Source organism: Lygodium microphyllum, chromosome 7 (genome assembly GCF_053477565.2).
Source record: "Lygodium microphyllum isolate KBCC chromosome 7, Lygodium_microphyllum_v1.1.10, whole genome shotgun sequence".
Lineage (NCBI taxonomy): Eukaryota > Viridiplantae > Streptophyta > Polypodiopsida > Schizaeales > Lygodiaceae > Lygodium > Lygodium microphyllum.
In genome coordinates this window covers 149,054,386-149,081,091 of record NC_141141.1, presented here as the reverse complement: position 1 = coordinate 149,081,091, position 26,706 = coordinate 149,054,386, and the positions used below count along the sequence as shown (strand labels likewise).

Genomic DNA, 26,706 nt, shown 5'->3' with positions numbered 1-26,706 from the left:
AAAATGGAAAGGCTATCCCAACCACCTGCTAGGGTGTCGATAACAAAGGAAAAATATAGAGCTATGTACTATATCTTGCCTTATGATGTATTGCCATAGAGATTGCTATGTGATGTGCTACAAATATGGTGGATCCCAAGCCAACCACTTTGTGATGAAGGTAAAGGGGTAGGATGCACATATGCAATGAGATTTTTCACCCTCCTTGGTTAGGTGCTTGCAAATACAAAATTTTCCCTCATCCAAAGTGCTTCACTCACAAAAACACAATGCCAATGAATGATATTATGCAAGGGGTAATGCAAAATGTCATGTCAAATAGAATGCCATGCAATCGTACCACTTGGATAGTACCCTCATAGGGGAAGTATTCGCTTGCCCGAGTGCCCTTTTACAATCATGATCTTCAAGATGCAAATAGCTGCATGTAGGAATTAGTGCTAGTCAAATTTGAAGGTTAGGAGGGGATAGTTGAGAAAGGCGCCTAGGTTGCAACCAGCTTGCAGGCAGACGAAGGGTTGGGCTGGAGGCTAACTGGTTGAGGGTGTCAGAAGATGACGTACCAGCGAGACAGTAGGGTTGGCGGGGAGGAATATGGAGTGAACTCGGCAAACATGGAGAAGAGAAGAGAAGAGAGAAGAAACTCTGATGAAGACCTGAATCATGGAGTGAATGTGATACAAGGGAACAAGGGCGCTGTAGCACAAGGAAGATGATGAAGGCAGCCACGAACCACGAACCGCAAAATCCTCCTGAAGGGGTGTGAGGGTAGTTGAGAGGTTGGAGAGAAGAGGTGACGGACTGAATGAATTAGCCGTGAGGAATGAATGAGAGAGTAGCCTATAAATAGGCACAGTTAGTCTAGGATGGTGCCTCTTTTTGGGGCTGCAAACCCTAAACGCAAAACGCAAAAACGCAAATTGCGGGTGAAGGGTTTCTCAACATCCCCTCTTAGGCCCAGAAAGGGGAACAAGAGAAGAGTGAGGTGGATATGCAATGCTACATGTTGAAGAATGCTCATGCAGTAGGTGCCACTTGGATTGTGTCCCTTGGGGAAAAATTGTTAACTTGCCCAAGCGCCCTAGTACAAAGATGATGAAATCATGCAATGCATAGGAGGAATGTCGGACTTTGTGTGGTGCCAAGAACCATAAGGATATGCTTGTACTTGATCTTCGGAGGTGGCTCCGCGCTGACCAAGGGATGAAGGCAAGAAGAAGAGGAGGAAGAAGATGTAGAGGATCTCGAAGATCTAAGATTTCCACCAGAAAGGGAACCTGCAGTAAAGAACAGTAGACAGAGTGAATTGGAGAACCTAAAACTCAACCTCGGGAGAGAAGTCACTAGCTCCGTGCATCCACGCTGGAAGGAATACGAAGGTCTCGTCACCAAGTCGCGGTAGAACCTCTGAGGTCCCGATCTAGGTGGTACCTGAAGATCCTGGGTATCAGTAGAAGAGATGACCGGTCGAAGACAGCCACCCCAAGAAAGTAGAGGATGGGTGAAGAACTTCATGTGGAGTAGGTTCCCCCTCTGAGATGGGAGGTGGAGGGGCCCCCACTGAAGTTGAAGAAGAAGTAGATGCTCCCTCTGAGGGCAAAGAAATAATATCCCCCTCTGAAGTAGATAGGGAATTCAAAAACTCATGGATCACGGACTCCGAAGGGTCGTGTTGAAGAAGGTATCTGGGGTATCGAAGAGCTCCCAGAGATAGCCTCTCGAACCTGAGTAGTTAAGGGTAGGGAAGGGTGGGGCAAGGAATGAGCAGGAGGTGGGCAACAGTCACTGTCTCTCAGTGGAGCAGACTGGGTAGCCGAAGAAGAAGGAGTTGAGGAGCCACTGTCTCTCGAAGGAGCGGACTGACGAGGAGATGGTATCAAACAATCACTATCTCTCGGTGGAGCGGACAGCAAAGCCGTAGGTCGTGGAAGCCTCTGTACCTGAAAATAGGTGGGAGAAGATTGTTGTTGGCATTGTGACGATCTCGAGGAGGTTGTAGTGTCAATTGATCCTCCATGTGCTCGAAAGGACTTAATGTGCATCGGATGCGTCTTATTGCCTTGAGCATAGTACTCTGATAGCCTATGCAGAACAATATCTGTGGCCAAGAAATGAGAGGTGGCACAAGGAGTGCTTGGTGGAAGACATATGTACTAAGGAGGGGTGGGGAGCAAAGGTCGAAGTCGGTAAGCATCGGTGGTGTGTTCGGTGATGCCACAGTAGGAGCACCCAGTAGTCTGGATATCTGTTGGTAAAGAAGCTATGGATACCAGAGTGCCTTGCTAAAGAAGGAAGAGATTAGCCATCATGAACCATGAACCGCAATGTCTATCTCAAGGGGTGTGAGGGCAATGTGAAGCACGAACTGCAATGCCCACCTTAAGGGGTGGGAGGGTAGTGGAAGGGCTGGAAGTGAGTTGCTAGTGGGAGGAGGATGCAACTAGGAGTAAGAGGTTGCAACCAGTAGAAAAATGCAAGTGAGGAGAGAGAAAGACTAAAAATGCAGGCAGGACAGCATGCAGGAGAGAGAAATACTAAAAATGTAGGCAGCAGGTGAGAGAAAGACTAAAAACACAAGCAGGACAGCCTGCAGGAGAGAGAAAGACTAAAAACGTAGGCAACAGGACTGTGATGACGTGGCAGGCTGTACAGCAGTAGGTCTGCATAGGAACAGCAGTTGCCTGGCTGGAATCAGCTCCAAACTGCGTGAAGAGGGCTGGAAATCAGGTGCCAACTGATGGAGACAGCAATGGACAGCTTCGGCTGAGATGTCCTCCGCGAACGGGGTGTGGGCATCAAGCTGAAAACACCTGAAATCTGCAAAAACGAGATTTTGATGGAGCGGAAGAAGAAGAGAAGTGGATGCTGAACTTGCCACCGGTCTTTGCCTTCACTGGTGTGGAGGGTCTTTGCCGCTGTTTGAGCAGATCCAGCTCTGATACCATGTCAGAAGATGACGTACTAGCGAGACAGTAGGGTTGGCGGGGAGGAACACGGAGTGAACTCGGCAAACATGGAGAAGAGAAGAGAAGAGAGAAGAAACTCTGATGAAGACTTGAATCATGGAGTGAATGTGATACAAGGAAACAAGGGTGCCATAGCACAAGGAAGATGATGAAGACAGCCACGAACCACGAACCACGAACCACGAACCACAATGTTCTCCTAAAGGGGTGTGAGGGTAGTGGAGAGGTTGGAGAGAAGAGGTGATGGACTGAATGAATCAGCCGTGAGGAATGAATGAGAGAGTGGCCTATAAATAGGCACAGTTAGTCTAGGATTGCGCCCCTTATTGGGGCTGCAAACCCTAAACGCAAAACGCAAAAATGCAAAAATGCAAAGTGCGGGTGAAGGGTTTCTCAACAGAGGGGAGGTGGAAAAGGTTGCTAAGACCTATCAAGAGCAGAGTGCAATAGGGAGGGAGGAGGTTCAGCTTATTGTGTACTCTTGTGACATCATAATGAGGACACACACTCATACTGGATTGATGGTTTATTCTGAATTACTTGTACCTCTATTTCTAAACGCATGTGAACAAGGCTCATATCTACTTAAGAGATGTATCCTGACCTTAAGTGAGGGTGTCACAAAAGGTGTTTCTAAGGACTGAAGGTGTCATAGATCTCCATTCTTTTTGTTTTTCTATCACTTCTATAGTGTGTAATGCAAAATTAAGGTATAGCAGATGGGTTTCTCATATTTGAGAAAAAAAGAAGAATGAATACAAAGGTTGAAACATAGTTTTTGAAGCAGTGAATGTTGTGACAATTATGGATTCGAGGATCAGAAAATTTAGACGAGCTTTGGTCTATTTCATTGTATCGTGTGCTTGTATGAACATAACATGAACCATTTGTATTTATGTAATTCAATATGGGCATTATTGCATAACATCAGTATCTCCTTTTCAGGGAAGCAAAAGGAAGCTGTTGCATTATTCAAAGAGATGCAAGATCAAGGCATCCAACCACAAGAGGTAATTTTATCTTTCAAGTATTATGTCTGCATTCAATGCATTACTGTAGAGAGAGGTAGGAACGGGAGAACACCCATGTGCATGTATGAGATGCCACTTTATAGCAGTAGAAAGCCTTCAGATTTGCATACTGTCTGGATGAAAGGCCTGGCTTATCTATTCAATTTGAGATATTTGGCCTCAGAAACATCATGATTCTGTGTGTACCACTTGTGACATTATTCTAATGAGCATCAAGGGCTGTTTCCAGCATGCATAGTGTAACAATCTGTGATGCGGGAAGCTGGAGAAGAAGTTAATGCATCCAAACAAGTCCGAAATTCTTTATCGCACATCTTTCCAAAATTGCAAAATGCTAAAACTGTAGTTTTATCTATCAAAGGAACCTCTAGAGCTAGCTTTAAGGTTGCTTCTGCAGGAACAAATAGCACACAATAAAGCTCGTGTCAAACAGGCTCGTTGTGACAAACAAAACAAATATTTGGTGAAAGCTAATAAAGCAATGTGTTTAATGTGGGTTAATGATCATAGAATAAACATATGTGACCAATAATTCTGTGTATCTAAGGTGCTAATCTGGGATAGACATCGTAAAATAATGAATAGAAGCAATCATGACATTTAGACTAGTGAAGACCCCCAGTTATGAGTTGCGCCTGCTTATTTACTTCTCCCTTTATGTGTGTTGCTCTTGCTTAGGGCTTTCCTTTGCCATCCTTGAGGAACTGCTCCGTTCCAGTGCTAAGCTTTCCAAAACCCATTCCTTCTTTTATATCTCTCTCTCCTTCTCATTCCTCTTCCTACTCTCTTATTTTATTAAAGAGGTGCTAAGTTTTCCAACTTGCTTCTGCTTGAAATTGGCTATTTTCTCCTTCTCAGTCCGTTTCCTACTATCTTATTTTCTGAAGACCCAGAATGCATGGAGAGTCCAAATTTAATGAAAAAGCGGGAACTGTTTTGCAAAAATTGTATGTACGTGTCCTCATTTTCAGCCTCCTGCTAATCCAATGCTCCCCTAAGCCCCAATCACGACCATTGTGCCTCTTATCAACCTTATGTTCCTAATAGGTAGTGAACCACTCAATAACTTGAGTATACTCTCAAGAAAAAAAAGAGAGGGGTGTCAACAAAGTCTAGTCATATGCGGCAGACAAATTGTGCTAGTAGGCAAATTGGATAGGTGAATGAACAAAGTGCGATTGGATAGGTGATTATGGGTTGTTACTAGAGAATGCAAATCAGAGGCATCTGCATGGACAAAAGATTAAGCAACTCTGATATTTGATAGCATCCAAGCTTGCAAGACTCCTACTGGTGAGTATATCATCAACATAGAGAATCATAAGGAGTCAATAAACAGTGTCCTAACCTTGGATAAGTGGCTCCAAGTTGATATAATTGAAAAATGCTTGAACTAGGATAGTATCTATGGTACATATATATTGTTTCTGCAATCCAAGGCTACTATTCGAAATATTCCAAGCTGTAAGTGCTTGTTTTACAGGAAAGTTTGAATGTCTGGCATGACAAGCAGGTGTAAAATATTTTATTACTGTACCTGCATTCAGGATCTTTCACTGCTTTCAGCTAGGCCATTCAGATGACCTGCCAGCCTTGATTCTCATTTTAACTGTAGTAACTTTCATGGTTCATGGTCAGCCACCTTTTGCGTTTTTCTTTTTTTTTTCCCCTTTTGGGGGGGGGGGGGTTTGCAAAACATGATTCTGAAGGGCAGTGGCTAGCACCACAAAAAGCTGCAACAAGGGGACAGCAGCTAGTTACAATAGAGAGCTATCTGCCACCTCAGGCTAGTTGCTTTGAGGGTCAACCAGGTTGTACAGGTTGGAGCGAAGGTTCAAGAGGATGGCTTGTATTGCCAGGTTATACTACCCTGCCTCTTTTGAAAGAGGGGACATACCAACTCATTGAGAGAAAAGCTGGTGTTTTCTTGTGTGATTCTAAGGTTCCTTGAATGTTCTTGTGATAGTTGCCAAGTCTTGCGTGGAAGATCAGCCTAGATGTGCTCAATAGGATTGCATGGAGGGGTATGCTGGCTGTGAATGACTTGACAACAATGAGGTGTAGAGAAATGCTAGACTATAGATACAAATGCAATCATACGACAAACACTCAGATTGATAAAGAAAGATAGTTAGGGTCAGGGTAACACAGGGACAATGAACACAATAGATGAATAAATCTGAATAATGATAAATACAATGCCGAATGCAGCAACCACACTATGCAAGGTGAATATTGAACCTCGAACTCCCGTCCCAGGGATTGTGCCAAAGAGTATGAGCAAAAGAGTGTGTTGTACTCTGATGGATCTTGAAATGCAGTGGGTAGCCTCCAAGAATGTTTGGCAGCAATAAACATGGCTTTGTGATGGCCGGATCAGTGAATAGACGGTCAAGTAGTGCAAGACAGCAAAATGCAGCCTGATGATGATGTGGCAGCAAGGTGACAAGGAGTATATACAAAAGAGGGTCAGCAGTTGATTGGCACTCCTCTGGCAGTCTAGAGCAGTACATGCAGTCAAAATAGCCATGTGGCAGCTGGTGATAGGCAAGATGGTCTCGGAGGGTTAGATAGTAGGTGCCAATGGTATTCAGTAGTGGACAACAACTCAAACTAAGATATCCTCGGTGTGGGTTGTGGACAATAGAGTTTTGGCACATGTAATTTGCAAAAACAAGATTGAGGTTGAGTCCTCCCAAATTAAGGTTTGGCTTATGGAACATAGATACTTAGGAACGCATTTCTTTTTAATGAAAGCTTGGTAATTTAATTAATTAAGCTCGTTTTGGGGCTGTTTGAAGTAGTTAATTAGTATGTAATGCATTTTCAGCCTAATACTCTCTCTTAGGCCTAAAATTGGAATGAAAATGGGATTGTGCTAGTCCAAGTCCATATATTTTTCTTTTTCCCAAGATGACCCTCTCCAAAATAGCCAAGCCATCAAACAAAGGGCGCACATCGGTTGCCTTTACCAAGATTACAGAGGCGATGGTTATCTTACCAAGGAAACCCAAGTGATCACCTCAAAGAGACTAAGATATTGGGCAAAGGGTGCTTTTTAGTTGCCTAATGGTCTACTAGGACTTTCACACACACACACACACACACACACACACACACACACATACTCTCTCTCTCTCTCTGTGCTCCACTTTCTCTCCCTAGCCTAAAAACAATTGAATTCTAAACATTGCAAGAAATTGAATGAGTATAATAAGTTTTGGGATGCATTGCTGCTAGTTACTTCTTATCACACAGTATCCCTCCATGGGCAAGTAGAGAAGTATATTTGTGGTTTGCTAAAGGGTAATTGGGGATTTTTGCATTAAATCCATTGTTACCAGTATGTCTCACCTTATAGAAACTGCTACTACAGGTAACACATTGCTGTGTGGAAAGGATATAGGATTCCAAGATAGTGATGCCAAGCCACGTGTCATTGAGGCCAAGTTGAGAAAAATGGTAAATATGTAAATAAAGATGAAAATCAAAGCAAATTTTGGCACACAAAGAGTGGATGATCAGAGGTAAGGTTTTTAGAAGGTACTTGGTGAAGTTTCACAATTATTCACCAATGGATGCCAAATGGATGGAGGAGGATGACTTGGCAGACCATCCTCAGTTGTTGCAGCTTTACCTTGATGCTCTCAGCTAGAGTTGACTTCAATCAAATTCACCAGAGTAGGGGTCTAGAGTATTACTTGATGCTCATGAGGGAGCTAGCAACTCCGCTCCTTAGTGATGGACGGCTTTAGATGTAGTGGATTTCGGATGTATTCAATATACATTCAGGGTATTGTAGCTGACAGTATGTTTGCCAAGAGATCACTATTTAGTGTACTAGTCACTATGTTTGGTATATAGATAGGTATGGTTTTTACTGCAGCTCTGAAACTGTACATTTATATTGATTAATGATCATCGGGGACTGATTAAATGAATGCTGGTTTTCAGTGTATGATCATTAATATTCAGTGGTATTCAACTGGTTTGTGGACAAAAGTATATGTTATGATGCCATTGATGTTTTAGCCATGGTTTACGCTTGGTTCATGCTATGCTAAGGTTTGATTTTGCCACAAGAGTTGAGCTCATAAGAAATAGACATGTCACATGATAATTTGACAATGTTTTTGAGATTCTTTGTAAGTCTTATGTTATGTTATGTTGGCTGGTAATTTTTAGCGTGTGTTGGGTATACGAAATGGTTGAGCAACAATGCACAATGTTGTGTTAACTATGATGCCTTGTGGAAATTTCAATCTACTAATTTTGCTTTTAATGCATTTAGCAGTGCAATTGAGAATGATTGTAAGGATTTTAAGAGGGAGGGCTATCATGAGGATATGCATTTTGGAAACCTCACTTAACATGTGGATACATTTTGAATCACATGGTTAAGTAAATGTTGCACATGTATAAGTTATGCTATATAGGTACTTGGTGGTATCTGGTGCCAGTTGTTGGCCTAGGTCATTCATTTGGCCGTAAGTGTCAGTTGGTGACACTAGAGAAGTGATGTTTAATGGTACCTAACACCAACTTGATGGTCAAAGATGGTGTCGAGATACTTGTGAATGGAAGTTGCTTAGTTAATTTAATTATTGGTCAATCAAATTTTTTTGGGCACCAAAATAATTATTAGATTAATTTTCAGCATTTAAAGACTGAAAATTAATATTTAATTATGGATAATGCTAAAAAAGCCATTTGAAAAGTTTGCCACTTGTAAAAAATTCCCATGGAAGTTTGAAAAACGTCTTTAGAGGTTGGAGAGAGGCATTTTAGTGAATTCAGCTTGCAAGAGAGAGGAAGAGATGCTATTGGTTTGATTTGCCTCCATTCGAGGATCTTTTGAGGCAGCCAGCGGTAGAAGAAGACCAATCTGTAGCAGGTGATAACATCTACATGCCATTGAGACAAGGCAACATCAGTAAATGACTGATTTTCTTCAGTTCTTCGCGAAGAAAGTCTGAATTTTCTCTCTCCTCAACATTCTTTCTTATCTCCCAGCCTTTCCACAGCCTTGTTTCGAAGATTACAACATTGAGATCACTAAAGACTAAGAAATTTCAGATTTCTCTGTTGTAAACCCTAATATGCAACAATAGAAATTAGGGTTTAGTAGTAGCCTTGGAAAGCGTGTCAAAAATAGAAAGCTCCAAGACTTGGATTCAACAAGGTTGAAGCTGTTTTCAGTCAAATTCAAGTGGAGGGACCAACAAATCACTGAATTTGGGGCATTTTCCATCTCCATCAAAGCGGGTGAAGGCCAATTGATTGCCCGAATTAAGGGATAATTCAGATTGAGGACTTATTGGCCATTTTGGAAAGCAAGGTGAGTTGGAATAGCAAAAGGGATTGGGAAAATCCTATTGTACATCAAATTCTTCTTCAATTAAGTTAAAGAAATATCAAAAGGGGCACCAATTTTGGGGCCAACATGGTGTCCATTGTCCAAGATTGTGAGTTAATTTGCATTTCTTAGTTTTGTAATAAATGTTGCTGCTGTAACTAAGTCATAGTCAATGCCTGTCTTTTGTGTGTGGCCCTTGGCCACAAGCCTGGCCTTATATTTGTCAATGGATTCATTTGTATTCCTTTTCAGCTTATAGATCCACTTTGTACCAATGGCTTTCTTTCCAATAGGCAAGGACACTAAATCCCATGTTTGATTCTTTATGATGGAATCAAACTCAGCTTGCATTGCTGCCATCCAATGCACACTATGTTGTGCATCCTCAAAACATTCAGGCTCCTCATCATCAAGTCTATCTGTTGCTATAACAAACTCCATAGTATGTGCACCATCGTGCTTATGAGCTTGCCTTCTAGTACAACCAGCAATAGGAGCATCCAAATGATTGTCTTTCATAGTCTGCAAATACCATCTAGGCATTTGCCTAGCCTCTTGATTGTGTACAAGTTCTTGTTGAATTTCAAATTCAGCACGTTGTTGAATGTTCAGATCAGCCATAGGCTGATTTTTGGCATTACCCAATGGAGCAGTTGGTTGAACATTAAGTTCACTTGTTGAAGCTCCAACTGTATCACTAAAAGAAATGGGTAGCAACCCTTCAAATACATCATTGGCAGCTTGATATGTGTCAAAACCAACAAGGGATAATTTTGATTTTTCATTGAAAACCACATCCTTGTTGACAAATATCTTTTTAGAGAGACAGGATCATATAATCGATATCCTTTGCTCTCATAGCTGTACCCCAAAAAAATGCATTTAACGGCCTTGTTATCTAACTTCTTCTCGAGTACCTGAGAAATGTGTGCATATGCAAGACACCCAAAAGTACGAAAATGCCCAATAGAAGGTTTCCGGCTGTTCCAAGCCTCAAAAGGTGTGACATTATTTAATGCCTTGGTGGGGCACCTATTAAAGACATGGCAAGCACACATAAGTGCTTTCATCCAAAAACCGTGTGGCAAGCTCTTTGCTTTCACATACATCTAGCCATCTCCATGAGTGACCGATTCTTCCTCTCTACAATCCCATTTTGCTGTGGAGTACAAGCAGTAGTGTATTGGTGGCATAGAACAAAGATTGAATCTCATATAGTTGCTGGAGAATAAATGCCAAGGTTGGGGGTCCCCATCAGGAATTGCACAATGAACTAGCTTGGATTCACTCATGAACTTTATAAGAAAATCTACAAATCAATTTGAGTATTAAGGAGTGATATCAACAACCCAATCAACTGCCTGTAGCAGGTAGCATCCTCCATGGGTGAATCTGTATGGGCTGTAGCCTTCCAATTTGGATCCATGGGAGTAGAAAGAGCCTTATATCCCTCCATCTCAAATGTAGTCAAAAGCTCCCACATATATTGTTGTTGGGAGGTGAAAATCCCCTTAGAAGTCTGCTAAATCTCATGACCTAGAAAAATGTGGAGAAGGTTCATATTCGTCATCTCGAGCATCTCGTGTAGTGTCTTCTTTGTTTGTTGGGCCTTGTGGGCATGGTCACTTGTGAAAATGAGATCATCTACATAAGCACAAACAATGCATGCCTTTATGTTGAGGTGCAGATATACACTTGGGGATTTATAGAGGAATGCTGATAACCTAAGTTCCCTTGGAGGAAGGAGTCGATCTTCTTGTTTTAAGCTCATAGAGATTGTTTGAGGTCGTAAAGGGCCTTCTTTAACTTAAAGACTTTGCCATTTGATGAGAAAAAGCCAAAAGGTTGCTCAACATACATCTCCTTTTTCAAATCTCTATTAACAAATGCAAACTTCACATGAAGTTGACAAACCGGCCATCTCCTATGGTTGACTAAGGCAAGAACGGCCCTAATGATAGCCATTTGAGCTGTAAGTGCAAAGGTATAATGCAAAACCACTCTTGGTTGCTGCGCAAATCCTTTTGCAACAAGCCACACCTTGTGCTTATCTAGAGTGCCATCACTATGGTAGTTAGAACTTAGTCTTAAAGACCCACTTGACCCCAATCACCTTCTGATGAATGGACCGATGCACAAGATCCCAATAAATTGCTCACTCTAATGGCAAAGCTGCTAAACGGACTTAAGATGAATGGATAAAAGGTTCATCCCAAGTTGGGAAATGCAATGGACATGGTCCAGGGAAGCAAGATCCTAGTCCTCATTAGTGTTGAACTTGACGTGACCTAGACCATGGATCTTCATTGAGAAGTTGTTTGCATAGCGCGCATTCCGACTGCAAGGGTTCATAAAACAAAAATATCCTAGATAAATTTCTAAGAATCTAGATTGTTTCTCATTAGATTTGATCAAGTGGTGTAGTTAGATCCATTAGAACAAGTCTTATAAGTAAAAGTTTGCTAACTGTGAGGTGTCTGAAAAGGAGGATAAGGGGGATAATAGGAATAGGCTGAGGGGGAGCCACAAGTGCGTGTGGAGAAGGCACGGGGACTGGCAAACCTTGCGCAACTATCAGGCGAGGCAAAGTAGAATAACTAGATGGTCCACTAGGAATTGCTATGGTTGCAAACTTGGTATCAATTGGTCCACACCTAGGTAAGCTTGGATAGGTATTCCATGACGTGAATATTCGAAAGGTATCTAAGGTAGAGGATGAATCTCCCCCATAGGTGCATAAGCACCATTCGGAAGTGAAGGTGTAGAGGTCCTATAGGTTGTGCCTATATTTAAAGAATCCTCGGTGTGTTGTGTGGTATCAAAAACGAGAATGTAAATAGTGTGAAGAATAATAGTGATGCAGCTAAAGAAGTGGGTGGGTTTTGAAATTGAGGTATTAACGATGTGGATGTAGATGCATTACATTAATTTTGTTGATTTAATGATGGAAATTGAAGTGAAGATGTAGATACAAAATGCATTGAAGAGGAAACATCAAACTCATTCCGACTTTGAAAAACGTAATTCAACGAAGTAAAGTAGAGGAAGTTACTAGACTTTTTCTTAGAATCCCTTCTACGCACGTTTATATACAAGAATTGATGTTCAAGAGGGCATTTTCCATGATCAACATATGGAACTCTATCTTCATCATAATGTTTACTAAAATGCTGCAAAGGAGTAGAAGTAAAAGAGGAAGAAGGGATACAAGTAGGAACTTGTGTAGCTATGGAGTAATAGAAAGAGTCTGAAAGAAAGAGAATTACTCTGGATCTCTTTTCCTAGCAAGGGGGGCAGATCCTTGATGGAGGTCTCGATGGCCTTGCAAGATGTGTTGGGGTGTAAAGGCCCTTTTATTCACCTCTGTCATGTATTATTTAGTTGTACATGTGAATGCACTCTTATGTGCCCTAAATATAAATACATTTTATTATTTGTGTACCAACACATTGTTGGTACACCCAAAATCGTACCGTACTCTCTCTCTCTCTCTCTCTCTCTCTCTCTCTCTCTCTTTCTCTCTCTCTGTCACTCTCACTCACCTGCTCATTGCTCCAGCTGTTGCTTATTTGCAACAGCAACTGGTATCAGAGCTCAAGGTTCGAGGTTAGCTACAATGTAGACAGTTCGCGAATAGGTCGTCAGGCAAAAGGCTTGTGCAGGACAGGTGCTGCTGAAAACGAAATAGCATGCGTGGTGCATGTGCATAGTCAGGGCGACCAGCGGATGCAAGGGAGTCGAGGGAACCAGGGCTGTCGGTGTAGGCATGATGGTATGGCGATGGGCTTCGTGACCAGCGGGGAGTGGGTGCCACAAACAGCTGACCAGCATCAGCGTGTAGGCAACGGGTGCAACAGAAAGGGCGACCAGTGGGCGTAAGTCAGGCGACGGGGACCAGGTGCTGCGCATGCGAGGATGATCAGCATGGCGGTGGGGGGTCATGGGCAGGCGACACCAGCAAGCGGGCAACGTGACAAGCAAGGTCAACGGACCCCCTCAACCCCACTCTTTTAATCACATAGGCGTGATGGACTTGGCGACGGGCGCCGTGACCAGCGGGGAGTGGGCGCCACTAACAGCTGACCAGTCACCAGCGTGCAGGCAACGGCTGCAACGGAATAAGTGACCAGTGGGTGGGCGTAAGTCAGGCGATGGGCACCAAGTGCTGTGCAAGCGACGACGACCAGTGGTGCGGCGGGAGGTCATGGGCAGGCGATGCCAGCAAGTGGACAACGCGACAAGCAAGGTCAACGGACCCCCTCAACCCCACTCTTTTAATCACATTTAAACTTGTTTTCTTTGATAGGGGTTCACGCGTGGAAGCACAGGTTCCAGATTTGTGCAAATCTGGCTTGGAAATTTGGGGCTTTTCCCAGATTAGACCCCGTTTATGCTTGGTAGTGACATTGTGCATGTTGACCTAAATTAAATTGGGAATTTTGCCAAATTTGTTGGAATTTCGCTCATTCGAGTAAAATTTTTTGACATTGGACTTGGAAAAATTGGGGCTTTTCATGTTTTGCTGAAGTTTTGCTCAGCTGGGTCAGATTGGCTGACATTTATGCACTGTTGGACCTGGAATTTTGGCATTTTGTGCAGAATTTGGTAAATTTCTGCAGTATTTGCGCGTGTGGTGACTGGTTTATGTAAAAACAATAGAGATTTATTAGTGTTTGGGCAAGAACAACAGTGTATTTTGCTGTTTCAGCTTGTGCTCCTGTAGTTCAGTGCATTTACTTGTGTTCATAATAAAAATGGCTGCAACTTCCTCCAGTTCTAACATTAAGAGTTTGATGGAAATCAAACAGTTTGATGGTCAAGGTTTTGACCTTTGGAAAGACCGTATGCAGGGCATATTGTTCTTAAAGGATTGTGAGGATGCTTTGCAGGAAGATAAACTTGCACAAATGTCTGATGTAGAATGGGCGAGAGTTAACAAAAAGGCTGTGGCTTATATAAGGATGATAAGTTGAGGGCAATTTTTTTGATCATGACACTGCCTGATTCTTGGGACACCTTGATGGGTTCTCTTAGTAATAACCCCAATCTCTCATATGATGGTGTGAGGGGTTCAATCTTGAATGAAGAAATTAGACGTAAGTGTAGTGGAGAAAGCAACAACTCAGCTTATAATGTTAGAGGCAGGGCCGAAAAGAAAAATTCAAATGCTGGACAGAGAAGCATAAGCAAGAGCAAAGGAAAGGAAAAGAGTGATATTACTTGCTATCAGTGTGGTCGGAAGGGCAAAAAGAATGCAGGAGACAAAAAGAAGAAAGAGGATAAGATAGATGTATCTGAGGCAACCAAAGGCAAGGAAAAGGCCAATGTGGTCTCCAATGTAGTCATAGAGGAGCTCTCGAATACACAGGCTGATGTATTATGTGCAGTTGATTATGACGCCCTTGTATGTCACATGCAAGAAATGCAGATTACCAAGGTTGATGTGATTGATGCACTTTTGTCAATTGATGATGGTGTCACTCAGACTTGGATTGTAGACTTTGGTGCCTCTTTCCATGTAACTCCTTGCTTGGAGTGTTTCGCTATGTTCAATGCAGGTAGTTATGGAAAAGTATACCTTGGAAATAACCATGCTTGTAGCATTGATGGGATTGGCAGTGTACACTTGTCTTTAGATAATGGGCAAGAGCTTGTGTTGAAAGATGTCAGATATGTGCATGGCATCAAGAAGAGTTTACTATTTGTTGGTCAACTTGACTTGCATGGTTACACTATATTGTTTGGTGGTGGTTTGTGGAAATTAAAAAAGGGTTCTATGCTGATTGTAAAAGGAACCAAGAAGGGAACTTTGTATTGTTTGCACTATAAAGCTTTGAATGGTAGGTTTCTTGTAATTGCTGAAATTGGTTGTCATTTGGAGTCGTGGCATAAGAGATTAGGTGATATCAGCTAGAAAGGACTTGATGTCCTTACCTCTTTGAAGAGGGTTGATGGAAAAGGCTCTAAACTTGACTTTTATAATGACTGTCAGTTTGGAAAGCAAATGAAAAATTCCTTTTACTCTTGTGTCTCTCATAAGTCCAATGTCTTGGACTTAGTGCATTCTGATGCATGCAGTATGCCCGTGAAACCATTGGGTGGTGCTGCATATTTTGTCTCTTTTATTGATGATTGTTCCAAGAAGATTTGGGTTTATCTATTAAAAAAGAAAAGTGAAGTGTTTGCTGTTTTTAAAACATTTCATGCATTTGTGACCACTCAAACAGGTAGAAAGCTGAAATGCTTGAGAACTGAAAATGGGGGTGAGTTCACATCTACTAAGTTCAAGTCTTTTTGTGACTTGCATGGAATTAAGAGGGAGCTTACAGCTCTTGACAACCCTTCTTTAAATGGGGTGGCTGAAAGATATAATAGGACTTTATGTGAAAGAGTGCGGTGCATGCTATCCATTGCCAATCTCCCACATGAATTTTGGGGAGAGGCACTTAAAACCGTGGTTCACATTTGCAACCGCTCTCCAAATAGATCCTTAAATAATGGCATCCTTGAGGAGGTTTGGTCTGGCAAATCGGCCTCATATGACCATTTACGGATATTCAGTTGTGATGCTTTTGTGCATATTAGAAATGAGCTCAGGAGTAAACTTGATCCAAAATCCACCAAAGGTGTTTTTATGGGCTATGGTGATGAGGGCGAGTTTGGCTATAGAGTGTGGTTACCTCAGTCCAAGAAAATTATTTGCAGCCGTAATGTTGTGTTTAATGAGGCAAAGTTACTGAAAAGTACTTTAGCCTCTGATGAAGACATGAAAAATGTCAAATTTCAGAATTTGCAGCCACCTATTACTTCAGATGATGATCCTCATGGTGTTGTACCACAGGCTAAAACTGATGATCAGCCGGTTATTTTTGAGCCAGATGATGATGGACAGCAAATAGAAGTACAAGGAGGTCATGGAAAACAAGATAGACTTGTTGATTATGAAAATGCAGGTGTTGGTAATGAAAATGAAGGTGCTGTACAGCATGAACGTCATGCTGAAAATGACTTACGGTATCCAATAAATGCTGAAAATAACATACCTCCAAATGTAGACCCAATACCTGAAAACGTAGATCATTGGGTATGCAGGTTTACACGTTTAAGAAGGCAGCCACATAGGTATGACCCTCTTTGTACTATGTGATGCTTACAGATGAGGGTGAGCCTCTTACATATAAAGAGGCCAAGTCATGCAAATTCAGCAGTAAGTGGGAGCTAGCTATGCAGGAAGAGATTAAATCTTTCTATGCTAATGATACTTGGATCTTGTGTTGTTGCCCAAAGGAAGAAAGTAAAGATAGTTGATGGGAAACCTAAGTACAAGGCAAGACTGGTTGCCAAAGGGTATGCACAGAAGGAAGTGATTGACTTCCAAGAGGTCTTCTCACCTGTTGTGAAGATGACCACTCTACGTGTGCTTTTTGCTCTCACTACTGTATTGAACTTAAAGTTGTACCAAATGGATGTGAAAACAACTTTTCTGCATGGTGACATTGATGAGTAAATCTACATGAAATAGCCCGAGGGCTTTGTAGTTCTTGGAAAAGAGTAGTTGGTGTGTAAACTAAAATGCAACTTGTATGTGCTGAAGCAAGCACCACAACAATGAAGCACTTGACTTGCAAGGGAGAGTATTTTGGTGCTTCATTAGAAGGGTTTACAGTTGGGAAAATTGGTTTGAAGGCTTGCTAGTTATTTGTGACAACAAGAGGCATTTGGAGAGTGAAGGGGATTCACAAGGGTCACCACTTTTGGGGCCAACAAGCTGTTTATTATCCAAGATTTGCCTTGAAAGGAAGGCTGATTTCAACACGCTTGGTGAAATTGGGCAAGGCTCATTGGCAAGAGAAATACGTCCTCATCAGGACTCTCAATATGACGCAGGGAATCTATTTGCCAAAATCCTCAATAATGACATTTTATATTCACTAGATGTGTCATGTGTGTGCCGTTTTCGATGGGTGGGTGTGACAAAAATTAAGACAAATAATAGAATATTGGAAAGTCAAGATCAAGTAATATATGGAGTGGGTGTAGAAAAATTAAGAGAAATAATAAGAATATTGGAAATTACCAACTTGGCCCTTATATTTTTAGGCTCCAGATTGTGCAATCAATTATGACTGATGTGTGAATTTACTTGCCTCTTTTGATGTGGAACGGTGGACCAAAATTTTGATGCAATGAAACTTCTATGCGATGCCACATACAAATCAGAAAGCTTTAAGGTTGCCAAGGTATACATGATGTCAATATGCTGAATATCCATTACCATGTGCTAGCGAGCAAGACCGCATTAGTGTCAGTTTTCTTCCGCAAAACAGCATTGGACAATCTTGTTGGTTGCTATGTGTGTCGAGATGACTACAAAGGCATATGGGGATAGGATTATGAATTGCTGGGAAGTGGCTTTTGGGCATTCTTGAAAGGGAAGGCACAGCTTATACCACATTCAATGGTCTGAAAGACCATCATCACAAGATAATTCCATACAAAGGATAAGTATACATTGGAGTGCAATTTTTAAAGTACACTTAGCAATTCAAGAGCCCATCAAAGCTTGCAATTTGCCACAATTTAGCATTTGATGTATCGAGGTTCTGGTTATTTGGCATATTTCTGTCCCAACTATCAGAATACTCCAAGTTTTGCAATTGGGTTAGTTTTCAGGCTCTTCAGATGCTGACTGCAGCAATCTTTGCACGATAGTTCATAGCTGCTATTTGCTGTTATGGACACTTCTTGTATGGATTTGTTTTACAACTGCCTTTGTTTTTGAATAGATATTGTCATGAAGTCTATTGTCGTTATACATCAATGAGCTCATGAATAGTGGGCTCACAGAAGAGACAATGGTGTGTGCCTTTTACCACTTTCCTTTTCAAGAGCAAGGATTGCAAGTTTACTTTGTAGATGTAGCAGTGTGATAGGTTTTTGTATTACTTGAATGTAAGTTTTCAAGACTTCATTCCAAACTCCACATGAGCTTGTTGTTTGGGACCAGCTAGAGCTTATTCTGAGATATGGGTGCAATCCTTAAGGTGACGCCAAGCAATATTAGATTGATGGCTGTCTTCTTGAGGCAGATGCGGAATCCCACGAACATGTCTGAAACTAAGCTTTAGAATGCATATAATGAGCACACCTGTATTTGATGTCAAGACACACTTCCCAACAATGGTGAAAAACCAAATGCTATGGCTTACCTGAGGCGTGCCAAAAAGAACGTTCCATCTAACCAAAACAAGTTGTTCGTACACTCTAGAAAGAGGCACACCAGTGTGGCAGCTCTTGTAATGATCTTCGTGATAAGTTTCAAATTGGATGATTCTTCACTACCCACAATGTTGAAGATAGGCATACGATTTGTGATGTTGAAGATGATCACCCTTGCTAACTAAGAGAGTGGCAGTTGAAGAGGCTTGGGCTGAGACAATGCTAGATTGATGGCTGCCTTCTTGAGGCTGATACAGAATCCCACAAACATGTCTGAAACTAAGCGTTAGAATGCATATAATGAACATAACCTGTATTTGCTGTCAAAACAAGCTTCCTGACGGTGGTTAAGACATTGATAGGAAAATAGAAAAAGCATTTCAAATACAGGAGAAAAGAACCAAATGTTATGGCTTATGTGAGGTATGCCAAAAAAAAATTGTGATGTCCAAGATGATCACTCTTGCTAATAGGAGAGTGGTAGTTGAAGAGGATTGGTCTGAGGCCACTGGATTTTATTATTTTTGGCAGATGAGGCTGCTCGTCATTGTTCTCATCTAGTGAAACCATTCCAACTTTGTTTTGCAATGTGAGGTCTTTACCTCTCTAGTTTTGTTGGACCGCCCTCTTATCCATGGTTGATTACATAGAGCTTATTGGGTGTGGTTGCCTTCAAGTGGCCGCATTCTCCTTACTCTTCTTCTCTATTCCTTCAGTCCTCAGCCCTTCTCTCTCATTTTTGGCTTTGCATCTTCCATCCTGTGCGGTTGTCTCTCAATGCCAACTACTAACTCATTTGGTGGCTTTGTGGCTGCTGTACCATCTCCACATATTTTGAAGTATCATTTAAGTAAAGGCCTCCTGTCACTTAGCTATGGAGAAATAAAGTATAGATGTACTAGCTTTGCTTAGAAGAGTTCAAGAGTGGGACATTTTAAGTGTGTAGAGAAGGGTTTTATCAATGAGGATTCCATGTAAAATAAGCCAAGAGATATTGAAAGTGGTCATGACAGTCCCACCAAGATTCCACAAATTAGTGATTCAAGGTAGTGAGGGAGAGGCATACCATAAGAGGCTCGATTTCATTTAGTTTTTGTGGAGGATCCTAAATCTGTACTGATTGCTTGGTAAAAGGAGTGATATCTTCAAACAGGGTGGGCATTCTTTGGGGTTACTGTAGAAAATTATATATTTACAAGGTAATCAATCAGGAGTGTCCTTTAATAGGATTCCAGCATTTCTCTCCCAAGATTTGATATTTCTTGAGTAGGATCCGATGTAGCAAATGGGATGGGTCTCCATTCATATGCATTCTATTTGTGAACCAACCTCCTTGAAACGTCAATGGGCTGTGTAGTGTGTACTAAAGTAATGGTTATTTAACTTAAGTTCATATGCTAGAAGACTTGTCCTGTATGACATTTAAGCTCAATGTCATTTCACATGACTTATCAATGCTTGCCAAAACTTATTCACAGGTGCCCTTCAGGTCCAGTCTTATGCTCATAGATCATTTTTTAAACCTTAAAGGCTCACTGAAGAGAAGTCATTATGATAACAGGATACTATGGAGCTTCCTCCCTTTGTCAAGGACTCTAAGTATCCTCTCCAAAGTTTTGCAGTGGCCTAGTTCTAAATGTGTTAGTGCATTATTTTTGCAAAACACCACTTAAAATTCGGTAATGTTACTTCTCTTTGATATTTTGAGGCCCAATACAAGGATCTGTAAGAGTTTTTCAGTGCGTAGCTGATAGAGAACCACCCAGACAGTGGTGGGTGTCCTTTCGGACAAAACCTCTCATTCCTTGTAGGAATGTATTGTATGACCTTTTGTCAATGTTATGTGCTTCATACTCTTGATAACTAGTGGGATTCATCAGTCTTTTCTGTGTGACACGGTATGGTACTTTTGAGTGCCAAAGGTTGACCAGAAAACCTGAAAAACCAACTGTAAGCACATTCAACTGGGGTAATAGCTGCTGAGATGATCCGGAGAGGAAAATTAGTGTTTGGGAAACAGAACAATGAGCTTTCTAATGATCAAATTGACTGGAAATTTGCAAAATTGATCCTACATTAAGGAATACTTCAGTACTAAGACAAACTCCCAAGGCAATCACTGTTCTGTAATTCTTTGTGGTCCCTCATTTGGAGCTAGTGAAATTGAGACTCAAATCTGGGTCATTGCAAATCAAAATGCATGATAAAAGAGCGTAAATGAACAAAACTGTCTAGCACTTGATGTGTCCAGATTGAAATTGATAAATGTTGTGGTTTATGGTTTCTGCTTGTTTCTGTCTTATGTCTCTTAATGACACTCCATGCTCTCAATCATGCTCCATGCCCTGCCAACACGAACCCGGACCGAATTTGATGAAACTAATGACTTTTTCCTGTCTGGATTTCACCCCTTGCAGGTCTCATTCATTATAATGATGAACCTGTATGCAAAAAGACGAGAAGAAGAAAAGGTAGAAGAGCTTTTCAAGGAGATGCAGAGCAAGGGCATTGTTTCAAGATCAGGCAGTTATCTTCCTCTATTTTTGGTCTATGGAAGAAAGGGTATGTACAATAAAGTGGAAAGCCTGTTTCAGGAGATGTTGTCAAAGGGATTGATGCCAGAGATTAAGCATTATCAGGAGTTAATGATTGCATATGGAAAAGCAAAAATGGCTACAGAAGCTTACAGGGTATACAAAGATATTAGAAAGGCTCAACTCTTGACAGATAACGTTTGCCACAGAACTATGCTGCAAATTTTTTTGAACAACAGATGCTTTGATGAAGGTATCAGGTTCTTTGAGGAGACTGGTGGAAGCATGACTGATGATACTGTTTTTATGAGGCTTGCTGTAGATGCATACGAAGGTTGTGCCAGGTATGCAGAGGCAAGAGAACTCTTGAAACAACTCGAAAGGCAGGGTATGCAAAGAAATCGTTAAATGCACGACCCTTGACCAACACAGTGACCTGATTGAGAAAATGGTATTAGTAAGCCATGGCTTCAGGTGCTTTGAGATCAGGTGGATGATTCTTGACCAACATTGTGAGCTGACTCAAGAACATGCTGTTATTAAGTCCTGGCTTCATAGAGGAAAAGAAGCCTTTGAGATGACATGTGAGGACCACTCAAACACTGCAGTGGTTAATAGCAAAAATAATCTTTCACATGGAGAGATCTGGACATTCTTGCACAGAGTTTTGTTGTAACTCTGGTCTGAGAGTGATAAGACACTGGACCATGTTTTTTAATGATTTTAATTAAGAGCTACCAAGAATGAAGGCCTTGGTAACAGCTGCTCTGTTTATTGTAACTTGTACATCATAGTTCCAATAACCCCTCTTCACATTGTAAATAAATTCTGACTATGGTTCAACTGCAGATTTAGTTGTTGCAGCATTTGGTGATGTAAAATAAGTTTTGTGGGGTCAATCTTACTTTTCTATAGTGAATCATGATTAAAGTACTTATTTTGCCAAATCGATCAAAGTTGAAACTTGATGCAACCAATTTGTTTGACAATCATACTATTTGTTTGATGACTAAACGAGATTGTTATAACTGTTCTACATGGCTAGTTCAAATATTTTATCTACAAGCACTGAAAGATCTAGAATGTTTTAGATGCGAATAGATATTTGTGCTGTTGGAGAAGTGCTGCCCAGGATTTGAAGTCAAAGCAACTGTGAACTGTTCAAATATTCTTTAAGAAAGCTGCAGGTTGTGTACCACCTATAAACATCGACTTCTTTCCATGTGGAAGTGTACATGCTTCAAGGCACATCAAGATGCTAATTCAAAATATTTCCAACTTGGGTTCGTATGTACTTCAGTAATTTGCTAAAACTACTTTCCCCTTACGGACTCCGGGATTGTCATCAGGTAGGGGAGAGAGAGAGAGAGCGAGAGCGAGCCATGCCGGCTGCAAAACCTGCAAAGTCTGGTTAGAGGTCTAACGCCTCTCAATATGATTAAACATGATAGCAAAATACCTAGGATTTTAAATACTTCCTTTTAATGATCTAATCAATTCCACTAATACACTTCTCTTTTTGTGGAACTCGTTCAATAATCCATCCCCCTTAAAACATCTTTACCTCCTTAGGTTCTTGCCAATGTTAATATGAGTTATATTTCATTTTACCTTCGATCAGATCACTTCATTGTCCGCTTCTTTGTTCTTGTTGTTTGATTGGAACATGAACTTTTGTGAGCCATCGGTTGGCAAATATATGGAACGATAAGACGAAATGATTCTCGATCTTGATTTTGATCCATAAAAGTTTCGAGACATTAACCTTATGGTAATTTGCAAATTAATTCTCCGGGAAGATGTCACCTTGACTTAAAAAAGAGAATATGGTCATAAAAACTAATCTCCAACAGTTACTAACAAGACTCACAAATTTTTTACTATACACTTTCTGTTGGTAGAAACTAGGCACTTTGCACTAAAACTCTCCCGACGCTTTGTGCCGATGTTCTCTGGGTACTTCACACTCGTATTACAAATACAACTATCAATGATATGTGTATGTAATTATATTATAAATATGCTTACACAAATATAAACTATAGATATAATTAAACATTAACTAATTTACACAATTAATATATAATATACACGTATTGATGTATATAATACAACAATGCAATAATATCCGTATCTATACATTTTATAGATACACACACGTATTAACGTGTATAATGTAACTATCTTATCTAAATCTAAACAGACATTATACAAATACATTCGTGAATCTGCATGGACTTCTCGAAGCTCTCGGGCATGGAAGACTCTTGTTCTTGTTTTTCAGTTTTCTTGTGGAGCGATCAAAAATCTATCCTAGAGGCGGAGCTACAGCTTTCCAGCGCCCACATGCCAGGCCTCCCACCAGACGGCGCCGCGCTACGGCCTGCTCAACGACTGGTCGGAAGTGTACGACATCCCGTACACATGGATGGGCATAACGTGCAACACATCAGTCCAAGTGACGTGCACATGGATGGGCATGACGTGCACGACCTTTTTTTCACACGCAGGTTGGCGGCGGGCACGCAGTTGCCATCTGGCGTGGTGAGCCTCCACGTCCTGTGCAGTGTCGCCAACTTGACGGGGCTGACGGCCCTGGACCTGAGTAGGAACGCCTTTGCAGAGGGGTTCCAGGGCGCCGAGGTGGAGGATGGTGCTGGCCTTTCTGTTGTCCTACACCAATAATTTCACGGGGGCGCTACCAGCAAAGCTAGAGAATCTGACACTACTGGCGCATCTGGATCTCGGCTGGTTCTGCTCGCTGCTCTACCTGCGTGTCCCAAGTGATGCCCGGATGGGCGCCATCCTGCCTGAAATCGCCAACCTCACTGCCAATACCAGGGTAGTATCTTGCTTGGGCTACACCAACCGCTCGGGTCCCATCCTGCCACAGCTCGATCGCCTCTCCTCCCTCGACACCCTCTGCCACGGCCTGTCTTGACGTCGAACGGCTAGGAAATCCACTTTTCTTGCTCCTCTTCTCTGCCAGTCTTCAGTTGCTTGCACCCCCCTGCAAAACCTTTCCTTAATAACAGAACACGATATGCCATCACCCCTCTTCATCTCTCTTAACGTAAAAAACGTGGATTTTCATAGTGTGAGCAACTAGAATATACTTTTTCCACCATCTACTCCAAGAATAGAGAACACCTACTATGTGATAACATACCAAATAATATGCGCTATTTGGCATGATGCCTATTAAGCTCATGCTTATATGGTAGTTGCATTGCATTATGAGATAAGTTGTACTATACAACAAATTATCCTAAATTAACCTCTTACCTTTTCTTGACCAAGATGTTCTAGCAAGTGCTTCAAATTACTCTTATGCTACTCATAAGATTTCATATAGGTTTAAGGTTGGAGGGATTGCCTTATTGGTACTCATCTTCCTATATTCTTCACACATGCTTTCATGAAGGGGAATCCAACAGTGGTAAAGGAAGATGGAAGGTAGAGCTTGAGTGGAAGCAAGAGCTATGGCGGATAGAGCAAGAGAGCAAGAGGGCAAGAGAGAGAGACACTGTATGTGGGAACTCCAACAGTCACAATGTGTGACCAACATTCCCTTATTCAAATGTTACTCAAAGAATAAATTAAGTGATAGTAATGGGTGCCCGCCACTTGCAGTGTACATGTATACGGGTACTATCAATGTAATAAATACATGGGTAGTTAGGCACATGTATCTTTATCCCCAACAACTTCCTACGTAAAGGCGAACGTACCCCTAGTGAGGAGAGAATAAGAAAAAAGTGACAAAGTACAAATGCACATTAAGTACAATACAATGAGGAATAGATGTCATCTCATCCTATGCCCATCAAATAAAGTACAACATGATGAGGAATAGGCATAATCTTAGTAGAATGTAAAATGTTTCATTGAGAGAATTTAAGTGAGGATATGTGCAAGATTCTCATCAATTGAGATTTTGACAAGGTTAACAGACTTGTCCTCTACCACCTTCCTATCTCATGATGAAGTGATAGTGCACCTCAATGTGCTTTGTCTTTACATGGAAGACTAGATTCGTGGCCAGCTAAATAGCGCATATTTGTAGTGCCATTAAGGTATCTCATGATACCCTTCTTCTCACAGCATCCCAATGTTGCCTGCTAGGTGTAGCCATAGAGCATGTCACAACTTCCATTGCAAATGTGATGTCGAGATGAGTGTCTATCATGGTATACATCAAACTTTTCACTCTAGATGCATAAAGTATTTTGGCCATCTTGGCCTTCTACTCATTAGATTGCGGACAATCGACTTGACTAACCTTCATATGAGAAGGTAAAGGACAGTCACTAGGCTTAACATCCTACATATGAAATTGCTCAAGGACCTTGTAGACATACTCCTTCTACGATAAGTAAAGGAGTCTCTTAGAGCGATTGTCCATGATGCATATTCCAAGAATATGTGAGGTCTCTCCCATGTTCCTCATCTCAAAGCTACAACCAAGTGTAGAGCAGTCATATTGATGATAGAAGAGAAGACTTCATTGAAGTCAACACCATGCTCTTGCTTAAAACCCTTAGCAACTAATTTGGCATTTTATGCCGGCTTGGGGCATCTAGGGGTACACTTCAACTTGTACACCTACTAGCATGGCAAATCACGTTTTTTACTAGGTAAACAAACCAAATCCCATGTATGATTTTTTGTTGGAGTGAGGTATACTCTGACTGCGCGGCCCTTTTCCAAGAGTGACTATTTTCTCTACGTTGTATGGCCTCATCATAGGTACGAGACTTACTGGCATCTGTCACCATAACATAATCCATAGAGGGTGTAGACTGATTAGGATGATGTGTATTTCTAGTAGACCATTGCAAAATAGGTAGTGGAGCCTATACCTATTGTCTAACATCATGGTCCTAGGCCATTGGAGCATTAACTACTACTGTAGGGTGTCTAGTGGGCTGTATAGTAATAGGAGGCTCCTCTTGAAATATCACCCTGTGTACCTCAACGATCCTGCTCAAGTTACTTATGCATTTTCTCTTCATGGAAAACAATACAATGAATATGACATTCTAAGCATGTGTATCCCATAAGTGATAGCCCACTTGCATCCCCATAACCAAGAAATATGCTTTTTATAGACTCAGGATCCAACTTATTGTGCTTGTCCTTGGGAACATGACAAAAAAGCCTCACAACCAAAGACACGAAAATGAGTATATGATGGAGGTTTTTAAGATCAAACCTTTTCTACGACTTGATAGTCAAGAGTGGTGCATGGGGATCAATCCTGAATTGTCCTATTCATGTGCTCAACCATACTATTCTGGGGTGGGGTGTATGGGGTGGTTAACTGATAGTTAATACCCCTCTGGTCTCAAATTTGCTCAAAGGCTTTTGATACATAGTCTCCACCATTATCAGATTGTAGGCATTTTAGGCTATACCTAGACTGGTTCTCAACAAAAGCGATCTGATGCTGAAATCTAGCCAAGGCTTCCGTTTTTTTACTTTATGGGGTATGTCTAAACTTTATTTGAGTAATCATCAATGAAAGTAACGAAATAACTCGTACCACCTAAAGACTTATATGGCATAGATCCACAAACATCGGAATGAACAAAAGGCAT

The 26,706-nt window shown here is 41.4% G+C and overlaps 1 protein-coding gene across 1 annotated transcript in view; it reads left to right on the top strand.

The window, feature by feature from the left end:
• Positions 1-22,009, top strand: part of EMB976 (Tetratricopeptide repeat (TPR)-like superfamily protein) — a 60,291-nt gene extending 38,282 nt beyond the window's left edge. Inside the window, exons 7-8 of the mRNA XM_087682068.1 lie at positions 3,912-3,976; positions 20,990-22,009. Of these exons, the coding sequence (XP_087538194.1) occupies positions 3,912-3,976; positions 20,990-21,514 (590 nt within the window). The 3' untranslated portion in view covers positions 21,515-22,009. The remainder of the gene's footprint in view (positions 1-3,911; positions 3,977-20,989) is intronic.
• Positions 22,010-26,706: the final 4,697 nt, after the last annotated feature.